Raw genomic sequence first — 16,230 nt, 5'->3', positions numbered from 1 at the left:
GCACGGGCTTGCCTGCAGTGAGCAGAGATGTTCCTAGGGCAGGGAACGGGGGATGGATAAGCACTTAAACGCATACATTTGCATTGTCAAAAGTGTGCACGTAAATTTCCTGGAAAAAGCTCTGCGCACCTATTATCAGGTGTTAAGTGTAGGTGGGCACTTTTGGTGGGAGAATTTTGAAAAGGGAAAATACGTGCCTACTTACCCTTTGAAAATTGATGCAAAGTATGCAAGTGGTAATTATAAAGTTTGCAGGTACTCTGGACCCAAGCAAAAATGTTGGGTGCTTTCCTTTGGGAACTTGTCGTGGATACAAATTATTCACAGATGCTTGCACCTACTTTTTCTGTGGATACGTTTTTTGTTTTTTTTTAATTGCATGCCCCCAGATAACATGGCTAAAAATGCACGCCTTGCCAAAGCTCACAAAAACTTTCCGCCACATTGTGTGTGTGTGGGGTGGGGGTGGGGGGGGGGCCACTTTTCAGAGAGCTGATGAATGCAGGTGAAGGAGTCCCATCACTAGCATTGTTTCATGTACATGCACGGGAAAAAGGGGTGCAAGAATTCAGCTGCCAACATTTTTGAAGATGCCAGAAGTGAGGGTGGGAGGGAGGCCTGCTCTCTTCTTCCCCTCCGCAGACTCTGGGCCCCTCAGAAGTGGTGCTAGAAGGAGGTAAGTAGGTCCATCGGGTCCCCCTCTTTCTGGTGGGGGCCATCAGACCTGTTCTCTTTCACCTGGGGGGAGTTGTGGGGACGAAATTTCCCCCTTCTAACCAGCTCTTTCACTTGCAGTTGTTGTGCAGAGAGGATTTCAGGACAATCTGGGCTTGGTAAAAATTTAACGCCTGGTTCCAGGCAGGCATTACATTTTTGAGCTTTACCGAACCCACAGAAAATAGCAAGTGTGGAGAACTTGCAATGCCATTTCCTGTTGAGTCCAGTAAAGTCTCATTTGCCCAAGATGCTACTTCATTTACATAAAAGTAGGTACTGGAGGGGGGGGAGGGAGTAACATCTTAATATGCAATTTTTAGCATACACAAAAGGCCCTTAATGTTCATGTTAAACTTTATAGACCCCTATATGTGCAGTCATGGGCTTTACAGTTAAACATGCACATGATGAAACTCATATAATAAGAGACCATAAACTATAGATACTAATTTATATAAGGTGACCTTGATTAATGTTCTGGTGATATATAAGATGTACTTATACAGATGTGGGGTGAAAAATTCTCTCATGTTTTATTTTTCTCATGGAAAAATTAGTATTTCTATAAATTGTTTCAGAAAATTCATTAACAATGAATAGATGTCAGTACAATATTATGCGGGTGTGGCAATTTCAAGCTTTGAATTTGTTCCAGTATAAGATTTAAACCATATTAGGAGGGTAATTCTCAAAAGGGATTTCTGTGGGTGCACACTTGGATTTCAAGAATAATTGTGTCTTGGAGGGCGGGGGGGGGGAGAAGAGTTCCTGGGTCTCTTCCTTGGACCTTTTGGCCTCATTTCCATTTCTGGGATAATTTTAAGAAAGGGCTAGCTGGCTAACTTCTTCTCCCAACCTAATCCCGCTCCAGAATTTGAGCTTCTAAATGTTGATGCTCTAGGGTAGTAGCAGTAGAGGGTTAAATTTTCAAAGCCAATGATCTAGGTACCAAACATTGTAATTAGACAGCAAGATGGCTTTGAAAATTGACCCCGTTTTCTTTTTTAATTAATATAAAAAAAGCCCTGGAAGCATTTTTTGATATAATACAGTTTATCTTCATTTTGTAAGACCCCTAAATGTCGACTGTAAATGCATTATGTTAATAATTTGGGGCTGGGACAGAGAGTAGTTCAACTTTCCCAGCACACTCCCCAAGACCAAATGTCTCTTGAGATACTCAGAACTTCAATTGTACACCTAAACATGTTTTTGATGATCTTCTTACCCAAGATGGAAATCTATGTAATGGTGGAGTGGGAGGCTTGCTTCCAGGTTCCATTATAACTTCACCTTCTGGATTCCCATCACCTTTGTATCCTGAACCAAGATGCTGAAGGGCAACTTCTGTTACAAGTTCATTTTCACACTCTTCTGTCTCCATCTTCTCTGGCACATCGTCAATGTCAGTCTCTTCCACCTGCACTGCTTGTGGTGGCAAAATCATGGGCTTAAAGGAGCAGATATCAATATTTACAATGTGATGAAAGTGGTCCGCTCTACCAGGCTGAGGTTGGCTGTAATGTTTCTTGGCCAGCTGGATACTATCTCTGGGTGTTGTAGGAGTCCTGACTTTTGGCAAAGTCATGCTATTGCCCAAGCTAAGTTCCCTCATTGGAAAGCCAAGCTGAAAGGAAGACATCAAAGGCACAGTCACAGATGGGGAAGAATGTTTTTGGGTGAACGTGGGAGCCAAAATTGGATTAGGTATGTTCATTTCCCCAGATGAAGAAGAAGAGTCAAGTCTTTGGGAACGAAACTTGCAGCTGAGCTCATCTGAAGAGTTGCCCAGGTCAGAAGTCTTGTTTGTGCAGCTGGAGGAACTGGAACTGCTTTTGCTTTCTGAGGAAGATTTGAAAATGAGTGTTTCCTTGATCACTCTCATTGATGCCACGGTGAGCTCCGTTGGTGGATCTAAAGAGATGCTATGCAATTCATGAGCACTGTCCAGACTCACAGCAACTCCTCCGTTTTTCACAACAGCAGCGGACTTTGAGTGCAAGGCATCAGCCATTGATCTTGTTGAGGCCTGGGGAGAAACTGTCCTAGTAATGCACTCTGTGGCAACATCTTCATCCCCTACAACTCTACTTTTTTCATGATGGGTACCTTCTGCAGACTCTTGGCAGGCTTGATTTTCAGCCACAGAGAGAAGTTTAGGAGCCTGGGTAGGTTGTTCAGACCTTGGGGACAGCAGTATACCAGGGAACACAAGGCCACTGTTGTGAAGGGACTCGACAGTGGAGAGGTTTGCCATGCCTAGAATAAAACACAGAACATCTACATTAGTTTGTTGCCAGGATTCCTGGCTAGGAAGCTCCTTTTTATGTTTCTTCAAGCCCTTTGGTTTTGTAGTGTAGTTTCTGTAAGAGTCTTTCAATCTAAATAAAGCCCCCAGTGCTCCACATTCTACAGTTTGATGAAAAACCTCCTAAATTAATGATAAATATAATTTTTTTCTCTCTCAGTAAGGGCCTGATTTTAAAGTGCATATATACACTTAAAGTTGGGTTTCACACATGTGAGTGCACGTTACGCGTAAATGGTTTTTTAAAAATTGCTACAATACTATGTTACATTTACACGTGCCAATCCTTTTAAAATCCTTAGTTTTAAAAAATATGAATAAAGTTGTATTACCAAACTCTAACCTCCCCCCTTCAAAAAAGGAAAAATTCCGCATACCAGTGTTTTACTTTATGAATACTGATGCAGAAAACAGATATTAGTAATTCTGCGAAAGTTTGTTCTATCAAGATGCCAATTTACCTGATCTAAAGTTTCTTGCTTTTTACTTCTCTGATAAGTACTGCTGACCAAGAGAAACTTGAAGCAAAGAGGAGGTTAAAAATGTATGACAATAGCCTACATCTGTGAATAATCTCTTCTTGTTGATGTAAGGCCTGAATGGTATGTTTCACAAGTTTCTCTCCTTATTCCCCAAGTGAGGGCCCTGAGGATAGATTGAGCATGACGGACTTTAACCAAGCGTGCCCAATACATTGCAGTAACATTCCAATACAAAACACAGCCATAAAGTACTCTAAAGTGGTGTGTCTGTGGAAATCATATACAGCAATACTAGAAAAATGAACAATTATTGGATCTCCTGGCTGAAGTATGTGCTGCTCTAGGGCAGACAGTTTCAGGTCTGCTGTTCAGTGGGGTTTCAGGGTCTGACCATCTTCCAGAAATGACACAATCAGGTCTAGCACACTTTACGTTTATGACTTCATTGAAGGAAAGTACAGCACCGACAGCTTTATTTTTGGAGCTGGCTTCCCACCTAACCCTCTGCCTGGTGCACTCTGCCGTGTGTTCATTTCTTTTTAGCCTGATCAGAAATGTCATGGTAGATGTCTTTCACATGCAGTTTTATAAAGTACTAATGAAGTACATTTCAGTGCGTCCTAAACAGTGAAAGGAAAATTTACCCAGGTAAAAAGTGAGTTACCCAGCTAAACTGGCCTGTCTGAAAACTGCTCTCCTCAGAATGGCTGTAAAGCACATGAACCTTTTTGCTACACTACTAAGGGGTATTCCTGTTGGCACGTTTAAACTGGAAAGTAAAACATTAAACATAACTGGCATTTTCAAAAGTACTACACATGCTATTTCACCATCCACAGAAATAGGAAGTGTAAAGTACCTAAATATGACAAGCAAGGCAGGAGCGATATGATAGGAGACATTTACCTACCTGAAAAGTATTAATAATGCAGCACACATATAGAAAGGAAGCTGCAAAACTAAGGGTCATGATATGAAGCGCCAAAGGAGGTGGACTCAAGAAATATTTTATGCCTGGAATGCTCTTTCAGAAAAGACTGTGCAGACATAAAACAGTAACAGAATTCATAAACACATGGGATAACAAAGAGGATTTCTAGTGGCAAGGACAAAGTAATGAAACACTGGAGCAGTGTTTCAGCCCAAAACAGCAGTGGTGTGACAGCATCATGCTTCCAAGGCAGCATTAGGGTAACCTGCACTGAGCAGTGGTTACAACTCTGAACTGCAATGATGCAACAGCATTGGACTTCCAAGAAGGCTGGGGTGTGACATGCATTGAGGGGCCAAGGTTGAAAAACAAACTTCAGTTAGCATGTGCATTTTGTTTTGTTTTTTTAATAATTACATTAACATTGGTAGCTGTGAGGATTAATATAAAACTTGGTAATAAGACATAGACTTGGTGTTTTGCTTAAGTACTAATCTTGAAAGAAGCAAAGTCAAAAAAGGTAAGGACTGATTTAGCCCATTAGAATAGGTGGTGGAGTTCATCAGTGTAACATATTTTGGGCATGCTTGGGAATATGAATGATAGTGGTAGGAAAAGGGCTGAGAGGTCTGGTAAAAGACAAGGAGGAAGAGCTGGCGTGGGGTTGTATATGGGAACTGATGTGTGCATGTAGCTAAAGTGGACAAACCTCAATTGTGCAGACAGGCTGGGCCATTTGGTTTTTTTCTGTTGTCATTCAGTTAGAGATCAGTATTCCAAGGTTTTGACAGGTAAATGTTGGAGTTAGCAGGACACAAGCCAAAATTTGGATATTTCTCCCTACCCTGCTGAGCGGATACATTTTGTATGTATAAACTCATTGTGCAACAAAATGTATCCAGATGAAAAGCAGCAGCACTGGAGGTGTTCCAGGGGCAGAGCTAAGCTCTAGCTGGTGCGCTCAGATAGTGAGCGCTGTCCAGTTAAAGTTATGTGTATAAGTCTTGTCAGAAAAATACCTATCCTAAAGTTATCAGGTAGATATACACATCACTTTATCTAGGTGTATTCAGTGGCAGACTTATGCAAGTAAGTCCTGCTAAATATCCAAATAAAGTTATGTGCATAGCTTTAGTCAGATAACTTACCTGCTCGCTGGTAACTGCTCGCTGGTAAAGTATCCACATACTATGTATGTGGATACTTTACAGCCTGATTTTCAAAGCCATTTACACGCATAAAACATGGTTTTATGCGTGCAAATGGCTGCTGTAAAATAAACTGGGCTCAATATGTATGTAACGCCATTTCACACATACTTTTACACAAACTGAGCAGGGGGCAAGGAGGAGTGAAGTTGGGACTGACATGCATACTTTTTTATTTAAAAATATATGCACATTATTATTTTAAAAAGTATGTGCACTTATTAACCTGCATTAGTTAGAGCTGGTGAAGAGCAGATATAACTTTGTATGAGTTAATCTGTGCTCATATTGGGACAATTACCTGAGCATTTTCAAAGGAAACTTATGTGTGTAAGTTTGCTTTGAAAATATGGGGTAGAGTGTGCTTGTAAAAGGTGCACACAGTATTTAATCCTACCTATGCAGTTATAAAATTACATATGTACCTTTCACGACCTAACTTTCAAACTGCCTTCATAGTTTGCTTTGAAAATTAGCTACAAAATATGCACGGTAAAAGTACATAAGCACGTTTCAATTGCACAATCTACTCAAAATTGTCTCCTTAAATAAGGACTGGCAGCTCTGTATACAATGGATGTCATTCTCTGTACGACAGCGTGCACAACATTCTCCTTCTTGAAGAATTAAAAGTCCTTATTTACATCTGAAGGCTTTTAGGATGAACTGCAATTTTGATAGGGCAGGGTTGGGCTGTTATTCCTCTGTCTTTAACTGTTAAGCTACCAAGACTGTTTTAATCAAAATCCAAACAGTATCTTTAAGCAACAAGACCTTCTGAAGCACTTGCACTACAACGTTTACAATTTTTACATATTATTGTAAACATAAAAACTAAAATTATCTATTGATATAGACATCTGTTGTGAGGAGAAAAGACACAAATACTGCTAAAAAATTCTCAAACCAGACTACTTAAATAGCTCGATACCAATCTTACATGGATTTGGCATGAATTTCTGTGTTGCTATTGCAACTCAGTGGCATCATGAGATCATTTTCTATTTCTGGGTTTCTAATTCCCATCAAAATAGAATTTGGTCCTGATGGTATTGCAAAATAAATTGAGTATGCCATTGAGCAAATCAGAAATGGACAAATCTTAAAATATGCAGTTTTTGTAGGCTGGAATACCTTTGAAAGGCCCAACAAAAAAGATGTTGTAGACCACAGAGGTGTCTCAAAAGTTCAATGTACATCATCTTTCATGTTAAGTCCTTTAAAAAGTATCACAAGCTACAAAGACTCCAGTTTTCTTCAGGACCAAGTTAACTACCAGATCTTTGCACCACACAATAAATGACATAAACAGCAGTAATTAAAAAAAAAACCATATAATGTCCTTATAGGGAGATTTGTTTTCTTATTGCGCATTTCAGGTCGACATGGCATTAGGCTAGTAACAGTGAGGTATGCTCAGATGACTGTAGGTTTATGGAAAAGTTTTCAGTATAACTAAGAAGTTTATGCTGCTGGCTTCTATCTTGCGATCTATGCAATAAAACTCATACTAAAAATAGTTTAGCATGTCTTCACAAAAATGTTTAAATGTGCACATAAAAAAGCCACTTCAGGAGTGATGCAAAAATATTTTGTGTAGGCACAGCATAAAATGTCCTCAGTAGCATTGTCATGCTATTCTCATGCATATAATCCAAAAATGAATTGGTCTTACTGAGAAGCTAAATTGCATAAGCATGCTAAATGAACATAACTCCGTTCTCTTTTTTGACTCTTCCTGTTGGATTCTAAGAGTTATACAAGTAAGCCTGTCATATGGGGGGGGGGGGGGGGGGCTGCTTTTCAGTGGAAAAGGAAGAAGAAAGAGACTTATTACACTCTAGGAGAGGGGTGGGAAATTCTGGTCCTCAAGGGCTACCAACCAATCGGGTTTTCAGGATATCCCTATGGAATATGCATGAAATAAAGCTACTTGCACACTGCCTCATTTATATATGTAAACCATGCATAGTCATTAGGAATATCCTGAAAACCCAACTGGTTGGTGGGCCTAGAGTACTGGAATTGCCCACCCTGCTCTAGAAAATGTCAAAGGTGAATACAGAATTCCAGGAGAGCAGAAAACTAACTTGAGCAGGTATTTAGAACAATCTACCTTCAGTGTCAGTAAGGATATTCAAAGAATAGTGTTAGAGGATGTGTATAGGGACTGAAGGCAGCAAGCAAGAAGGAGATTCAGGGAGGAATTTGGTTGCTCTGACTCAGAAGGGAACTGGCATCTAACCATTCTCCAATCTATAACTACTCTGTAATGAAGGCATCACAAAGGCTGTACCACCCAGTCGGCTACTGCCTCAAAGCAAACATAAATGGGCTCTGCACTCAAACCAAAGACAATTGGTCAGCTGAAAAAAGGTTTTACAGTTCATACTAAGCCTCTCAATACCTACAGTGGTTTTTGGCCATAATACAATGTTAACAGCAGCAACAACTTTTGTATTCTGGTAACCTACTGCTTAGAAATACATTTGTCTTGTGTAAAGGCAGATTTATTTTTCAAGTGCTCAAGAATGTTCTCTCTATCATCTTCTCTTCCTCTATTCCATGCCTTCCTTGTCTTGCTGGTGTTCTGTGAAGAAAGGACTAGAGGAAACCCCCCTCCTGCATGGGCAACTCTACTTTGTGTCTAACTGGGGGGTGGAGTTGGGCTCCCACAAAAAAAAGGCTATTAATGCACAGATGGTTTAAATGCCAGCAATGTTCGCAGGCCAGTTCAACTACAGCAAGGATAGCAATGATCCTAAGAATCATGCCACTACTTTGTTGCCTGTCTGTTTCCACACCAGTATGAAACCTCTGTGCCTTGTACACAGTGAGATGTGGAGCAATGCTTGAAAGCCTCTTTGAAATGTAATTATTTTACTTTAGAAGACATATTTGTGGTATGAATATGTGAAAGTGTGTAAGAATTAACTCAAAGTATGCATTTGCTGTGTTTTAGTTTGGCAAAAAATAAGTGTTGTCAACTGCATTTATCCCCAAGGGCCTATGGGTACAGTTGTTTAGTGTCATCTCCTGTCCATGGCCTCCATTTTTAGGTTCTTGTTTCCAGTTAGCTGAATCTTCTCAAATTTTAGTGTGCTGATGCAAACATCTTTTTGGATTCCCTTTAATTTGCGTGGTAAGGCCTGCCTGCATAGCATGGTTTTTTGTTTTTTTTTTACTGTGCACAAAATGGGCCTTGACATTCACACTAAAGTTTATTACACAGGCCTCATGATGCTTTTATCACCCCTCCCTCTTTGGATGTTTTGAAATAGTGGTGATGGTTAAAATGTTGGTCCTCAGTGCTGAGCAGATTAGGTTAGTTGTTCCAAAATGTCGTATTGCTTATTACAGCACTATATGCAAAGGATATTTTTGAATTCCTTCTTTGCATAAGTTCCCTCGATGCCTCTCAAGTAGAGGTCTGGCATCTTGGATTCTGGACTTTCTATGGTTCATCAGGATGCAGGAAACATTTGATGTAGAATTTATATCACAACTTCCAAATCACTCTGTTTCTCTAATCAAGATCGGCTGCCAAGGACTTAAATCCTGCATGCATACAAGTGCTCAAGCCAAATACGTTCCGGATATATGGAGAGAATTTGCAATGCTCCCCTGTGAGGAAGGAGAAGGAGGAGATTGGAATCCATTTGGAAAAAAAACAAAACCAGTTTAACATGACATGATTCCCCATGTTAAACCCTTCGGGTTGTCTGCTCAGATTTCTAGTCTACTTCTTTTTTGCACTTTTGAGACCTAACACAGTCAAAAGACAGGAAAATACATCATTACCCTCCTTGAACACTTCTTCCAAAAAGTCTGAACTGCTTTCGGACGATGCAGGAAGCAGAAACAAAGCAGATCTTTTGGTTATTAAAAACTGCTGATCTCAAACAGCTGAGGGAAAGAAAGTATGAACGAAAGTGACCACAAAGAGCCTCCATCAAATTCGGAAAATAATTTTAAAGAACAGAAGGTCGGAAAAAAAGGCTAACAAACAAAAAATAATGTATAAGGCAACACCTATTTATTGGACTAACTTAATATTTATTGACTAGCTTCCAGGAGTTAGCACTCCCTAACTTGGTTCCCCAAAAGCATGAGGTCAGAGCAAGAGATGACATTGCCAGAAAATACAAGTGAATCATAAAATACATTACAACAGAGGTGAAGAATAGAAGGAATGAGAGAGAATCTACCAGCACACCTGGGGACAGCAGCAGCAGAATTTGCAAAACAGAAAAAAACCCCCCTCAGTAGTTGGAACATCAAACAAGACTAAAGAAGTGGCAACAGCACAAATATAGTGGAAAAAACAAAGAGTGATGGGTAGACCAAAACCTTATATAGGAATGACTGAAAAGAAGTGAATTTCAGCCTCAGGATGAGAGACTGATAGTTGCACACAGGGTAGTGGACTTAAAAAAAAAAAAGCATTAAAAAAAATCAGAAAAACAGACAAGTGCAAATTCTGCAGCGCAGAGCTGGAGCCAGTTTCCCATTTTCTAGTTGCTCATGATCTGATGGTGTCAGAAGATGTATACATAGAAAGACACAAAGGGATGCTAACTTTCAAACCGGCGCACAGGTGCTCTTAGGCGCGTGTGCGTCGGTGCATGCCCAGATATGCGGCCATTTTATAACTTACGTGCATATAGGCGCACATGTTATAAAATAGCTTGTCTGCATGTTCATGTGCGCCCAATTTTAAGTGGGCGCCTGCATGGGCGTGCAAATCCCGCTTCGTTTGTGCAAGTCAGGGGATTTTAAAAGGGGCGTGCGCCCATGCCATTGCCAATTTCACCAGTTTGACCACCAGTTCGCCCAGTTTGCAGCTAGGCCCTCCAAAACCCCCTAGTTTAATAGCCTTCACTCTCCTCAGTTACCCCAGACCCTTAAATCACCTCAGTTGTTGCTAGTTTTTATTATATATATATTTTTAACTTACACCTCATCCCTAGCAGAAGTAAAATCATGCGCTGCTGGACCTCGGCGCTTACCCAGGCACATAAGTATTTAGGCACACGTCTCTTGGCCATGCCCCAGAATGTCTATGTCCTGCCCAGACCACACCCATGCCCCTTTTTCAAAAACTTTAGAGATGTGCGCATAGTGGGAGATATGCGTACACCTGGGCAGCTTTTAAAATTCAGTCAGCGTGAACCAGCCCAACTTGTGCACGCCAGGCTTTTAAAATTCACCTTTCAGGTAGCATGGGCCATTTACAGAAAACTATGTAAGCATTATAATATCATGAGAAACACTGCAACCCAGAGAGAATTACAGAGAATGGTGATGATCTCATGGGACATTCCCATGCCAAGCTAAATGCTGGCAAAATCAGACAAAGTGGTAAAAGAGAAAAATACAAGAATGACAATGTTAACACAAGCACCAGTACCAACCAACTATTCTGTACTATGTAAGGAAAAACAGAAGATCATCAAGTACCAAGAGACGCAAAAAGTATCAGAAGAGACACCATGGACAATGGAAGTATAGCAGAAGCTTGTGCATGCTGACCATCAAAACAGTAACATGCTATTTATTTATTTTAAATTGTTTGTATACCGCTTTTTCAATAAAAACTGGTCAAAACAGTTCACATGCAAGTACATATACATAATGGGCCAGATTTTATAACATGCATGCGGGCGTAGATTTGTTTGCGCAATCCGGCGCAAACAAATCTACGCCCGATTTTATAACATGCGCATGCTACCGCCTGTTCCCTGACCTTTATTGAAGAAGTTACACCTGCCTCTGGGCAGGCGTAACTTGCGCGCGCCGGCTCTCCATCCCCCGGCCCAGTGGCTGTTCTGGAGGCCTCGGTCCCGCCCCTGGAACGCCCCTGGGCCGGCACCCCGCCCACGGCCCCGCCCACAGAACGCCCATTTTTTCAAGCCCCGGGACTTACGCGCGTCCTGGGGCTTTCGTGTGCCGCTGAGCCTATGCAAGATAGGCTCAGCGCACGCAGGGGGAGGCAGGGGTAGGTTTTCAGGGGTTGCGCGCGTATCTTATGCGCGCAACCCTTTGAAAATCTACCCCAATATAAAAACAATATAAAACAAATAAAACAGAAAATAAGGATTACAAAATTAACATCCATCAGAGTAACAATACAAAGACAGATCGAATACAAATTAACGATAATGATGGAGGAAAATTAAGTGTATTCAGGTATGTGACTATGGAATGCCTGTTGAAAGAGATATGTTTTTAATGTTTTTTTTAAATTCCTTTGTATTTGAAATTTGTTGAAGAATGTTAGGTAAGTTATTCCAAATTGATGGGCCAGCAACTGAAAAAGCTCTTTTTCTGGTAATATCTAATCTTGCAAGGCAGACCGAAGGGACATCTAATAGGTTTTTGTTTAAAGATCTTAAGTGTCTTATAGGTTTATAAATTCACAAGGTGGAACATAACCAAATTGATGTAGGATCGTATATGAGTGAATGGATGAGAGACAGGATTTTATATTGGATTCTGAATTTAATGGGGAGCCAGTGCAGAGAAGACAGAATAGGAGATATATGATTTTTCAATGGAACACCGGATAATACACGTGCAGCTGAATTTTGGATTAATTGGAGAGGTCGGATAGCTGTATCAGGAAGACCCAGATACAGTGCGTTACAATAGAACTGTACGAAAGTCTTGGTAGAAAAGCAGAGGACGGAGGCGCTTCAGCATATTTAATTGGTTAAATGATTTTTTTTCTATAGTGGAAATGTGTTGTGTTAGGGAAAGATCAGAGTTTGTTAGCACCCCAAGACTGCATGCATGAGTTGAAATTGGAATAGAGAAACCTCTTGATAGAAGATGAGACGGAGGTCCATTAGTAGGATTTGCAATTGATGTTAGATGAATGATTTCTGTTTTAGTAGGGTTTAATTTAAGACGGGTATGTGATAACCAAGTATTGACAATGTTTATGTATAATGAGACCGTTGAAAGAGTAATTGACCAAGAGGAGTTGAATGAGACAAAAATGTCGTCAGCATAGATTTTAAACTGAATATTTAAAGCAGAGAGAATATGTCAAAGAGGGAGTAAGTAAAAATTGAACAGAATTGGAGAAAGAGAGGATCCCTGGGGAACACCAGATGAGACAATGTAGGGATTGGAAGAGTGAACACCAATATTGATTTGTTGAGTTCAGTTGGATAGATATGATGAGAACCAATTGAGTACTGTTGAGGAAATATCTATTCATTGTAAGCTAGATAGAAGAATTTGATTATCGAGAGTGTTGAAAGCGGCAGAAACGTCTAAGAAAACTAAAATAAAATCAGTGCTAGAATCAAAATCACGTAGTAGTTAGTCAAAGGATGAAAGGAGTAGTGTTTCAGTTGAATGACCTTTGTGAAAGCCATGTTGACAGAGGTGAAGAATATCATAGTCAGAAAGGAAATCTGAGAGCTGATGAAGAACCACTGATTCTAAAAGCTTAGCGAGAAAGGGAAGTGATACAATTGGTCTAAGATTGTTGAGATCCATCAGATATTTTGCTTTATTTTTTGGTATTGGAAGAATTGAAGTTACAGGCAATAGATCCAATGGATTTGAAAAGGAGCCCAGGGCAAGGATTTCTTGAAGAATTGGAAAATTGTTGCTTTTGGTTAACAGATAGTAGGGTGGAAGCAGAGACTGGTGTGAAGCTGACCAGTTGCGGTCAGGAGGCGGGCTATTTGTGTTAGAATAGAGGAGGTGAGAAAATTCCATAGTTTTAGTATCAATTTTGCTTTTAAAGTGGTTAGCAATTTTGTTACAAATAGCAGCAACACCTATGAGTTTATTATAAAATATTTATAGGTGCTATATAATAAATCTTTCTTTTAATTTAAAAAGGTGCTTGGTCTTAGAAGCAGGTCACTTCCTGCCCAGTGTGAATGAATGGTTTGAGAATGTGTTACTCCTTGAGCATACAACATTGGCAGCATTCAGACACTTGGGCAAAGTACGGGCCACATTCGGGGGGCCTCTTAATAGCACAGTGGTTTATGTGTTCATGTGGATGGGTTCCTTCTTCCAGTTACCCTTATACTATTCCCCCTTGCTCCTCCTGCTGCTATCATGCTCCTGGATACTAGGTAAGTGCATTTAACAATATTCTTATAACCACTCTGAAAATCTTTTATCGCCAAACTCAGACCATACATATCATTTTTCAGTTCTAAGATACTTTATACCCTGTATGAATGCACCTTCTAAAAATTGTTTGTTTATTCGTAATGTGGACCACATTACTTATTATTTGTTTTATATATGCTCCAATAAATTAAATATTTGTAAAAAGTGCCTTGGGAAAAGGTCACCTATAGAGCAATCTGACTGCTTGAATGTCCCATGATGTCTCAGAATGCGTAAAAGAATCAGGGTCTGCCCATTCAACCAAACGACTCAATTGACTAGGTCTTAATTTGTTTGCAGTTTGGTCTTGTGCAGTATAATGGCAAAGGTCTGGTCCTCTGTGCCAATAAAAGGAGGAATTCTGCAGGTTTAATGATTTTTTTAAATCCAGAATTGTTCAGTATGTGCCAACTACACTATTGTAATAGTGGCATTTCACTGTGGCATGACTTTGTATCCCAGACCTTAACCTATAGGAATTAATATTTGAACCCTGCAGCTAGCTTGCAGAGCCACGGGTACAAAGCAGCCACAAGCCTGCAAGCTCATTTTCAAAGGGAATCTCCTTGCCAGCACTATATACTTCAGGTGCAAAGTACTCATGAATTTTCCACCTATATGGATGCAGATGCACTGGAAAGTACACAAAATAATTCCATTTTGAAATCACGAAATGTACTTTCCCTCCCCTGACCTAAGCCTGTCCTTTTTTTCATGCAGACAAAAGTACACATGCTATACCTACATGGAGGGGAGGTGGGAAAAATTTACATAAGTAAATGTGGTTACCCACAGAGCAGTTTTTGAAAATTGCTCCCATAATAAGCACATATGACACTGCTTCTTGACAAGATGCAGCCCCAGTGGTACATTTTCACTCATAATTTAGAAAGTTCCAAGCTAAGTGAGTGGGAATGACAGAGAAATCAGCAGAGGAAGCATTTTCATCCCAGTAACACTTCTGTTAATTCTATATAAGATCTAAAAAGATGAAGAACTTCCCGGGCGGAGCTACAAAGAGCAATACACTTCTTGTCACTCACTGCCTGTGCAGACCTGCTCAGGACACAGAGGCGCTAATATAATCTAATTGTAAAAATACAGTCAACAAAAAAAGATTTCCTGAAGAACAGATCCAGAAAACAAAGTATGAGCATCCAGCTACAGAATCTTCGTATAAATATTGATACTTTAAACACTGATCCTGTGGGCTCTAGTTTCTAATGGGCTTCTCCCTTTGTCTATGGTGCAAGCCCCCCAAAATAGGGTTCATAGTGAAGCTTGTTAATTAGGTTTAAGTTCAGTATCAAGGATGGGGACCCTCAAGACAGAAACCTGGTAAAGTGAGACAATTTTCACTTAAGAGGAGAGCATGTATATCACCCCTCCCTGAATTTATCTGTGTCCCAGCATTACAACGTACGTTTTAAAGAGAATCATCGGCTATTCTTGTGACTCTAGAGTCAATGCTGCTGTGCGACATTCAAAAGAGGGAACACTTCTACATATCAACAGACCTCAGCTTCAGCACTGGAGATCGATATTCTTAATAAATGGAAAGCACAGGGTGGGGCTAGTCTGGGGTGTGCTGCCATGGAGAATAAGAAGGAAACATCATAGTGGCTCTCTATTGAACCATGGTGCAACTGCCCCTTGAGTACTGTGTGCCATTCTGGTTGCCCCATCTCAAGAAAGACATAGCAGAACTAGAAAAGGTGCAGAAGATGGCAATAAAAATTATAAAGGGGCTGGAATCTTTTCTACCACTGTTGGTACACAAAGACCAAACAGGATTCATGAAAGGTCGTGTTTCCACTAGAAGATTGTTCAATATACTACATATGACCAAATGGACTGGGCTTACAGGATTGAATATCTCCTTGGATGCGGAAACATCTTTTCACTGCACATCACAGTCTTATTTACAGTGCTTAAAAATGCTGAGCTGCAGGACTAAGCCTCATGCACGTCTCCTAATTAACGGTGTTCTTATACCATTTATTCCTTTTGCTTGACGTACGTGGCAAGGGTGCCCCTTATCACCCTTATTTGATCTAGCGATAGAAGTTCTGGCAATGACAGTTAGGCAACATTTGGAAATTTCAGGCTTCTGGATAAGGGACAGAAACACAAGATTTCATTATACTTAGATAACATACTTGTGTAATGACCTCTCCAAGGATGTCTGGTCAAGCCCTCATTGAACTCTTGTAGCTATATAGTTCCCTTGAGGGATACAAGATAATCTATATAAGAAATGCCATACTGGGTCTGACCAAGGGTCCATCAAGCCCAGTATCCTGGCAAGTACCCAAACATTAGATAAATCATAATCTACTATTGCTTATTAATTACCGAATTAGCAGTTTATGAATTTTTTCTCTAAGAACTTATCCAAACCATTTTGAAACCCAGTTATACTAACTGTTGTAACCACATCCT

At 40.2% G+C, this 16,230-nt stretch overlaps 1 protein-coding gene across 2 annotated transcripts in view; it reads right to left on the bottom strand.

The window, feature by feature from the left end:
• The window catches only part of PLEKHH1 (pleckstrin homology, MyTH4 and FERM domain containing H1), a 302,331-nt gene that overhangs the window by 140,602 nt on the left and 145,499 nt on the right, over nucleotides 1-16,230 (bottom strand). For both annotated transcript variants that reach the window (XM_029598848.1, XM_029598847.1), the window contains exon 7: nucleotides 1,946-2,976. In XM_029598848.1, coding sequence (XP_029454708.1) covers nucleotides 1,946-2,976 — 1,031 coding nt within the window. The remainder of the gene's footprint in view (nucleotides 1-1,945; nucleotides 2,977-16,230) is intronic.

The sequence above is a fragment of the Rhinatrema bivittatum genome, chromosome 4, assembly GCF_901001135.1.
Source record: "Rhinatrema bivittatum chromosome 4, aRhiBiv1.1, whole genome shotgun sequence".
NCBI classification, from domain to species: Eukaryota; Metazoa; Chordata; class Amphibia; order Gymnophiona; family Rhinatrematidae; genus Rhinatrema; species Rhinatrema bivittatum.
Note: the sequence above shows the minus strand (reverse complement) of the source record. Positions and strands in the feature narration are given on the sequence as shown.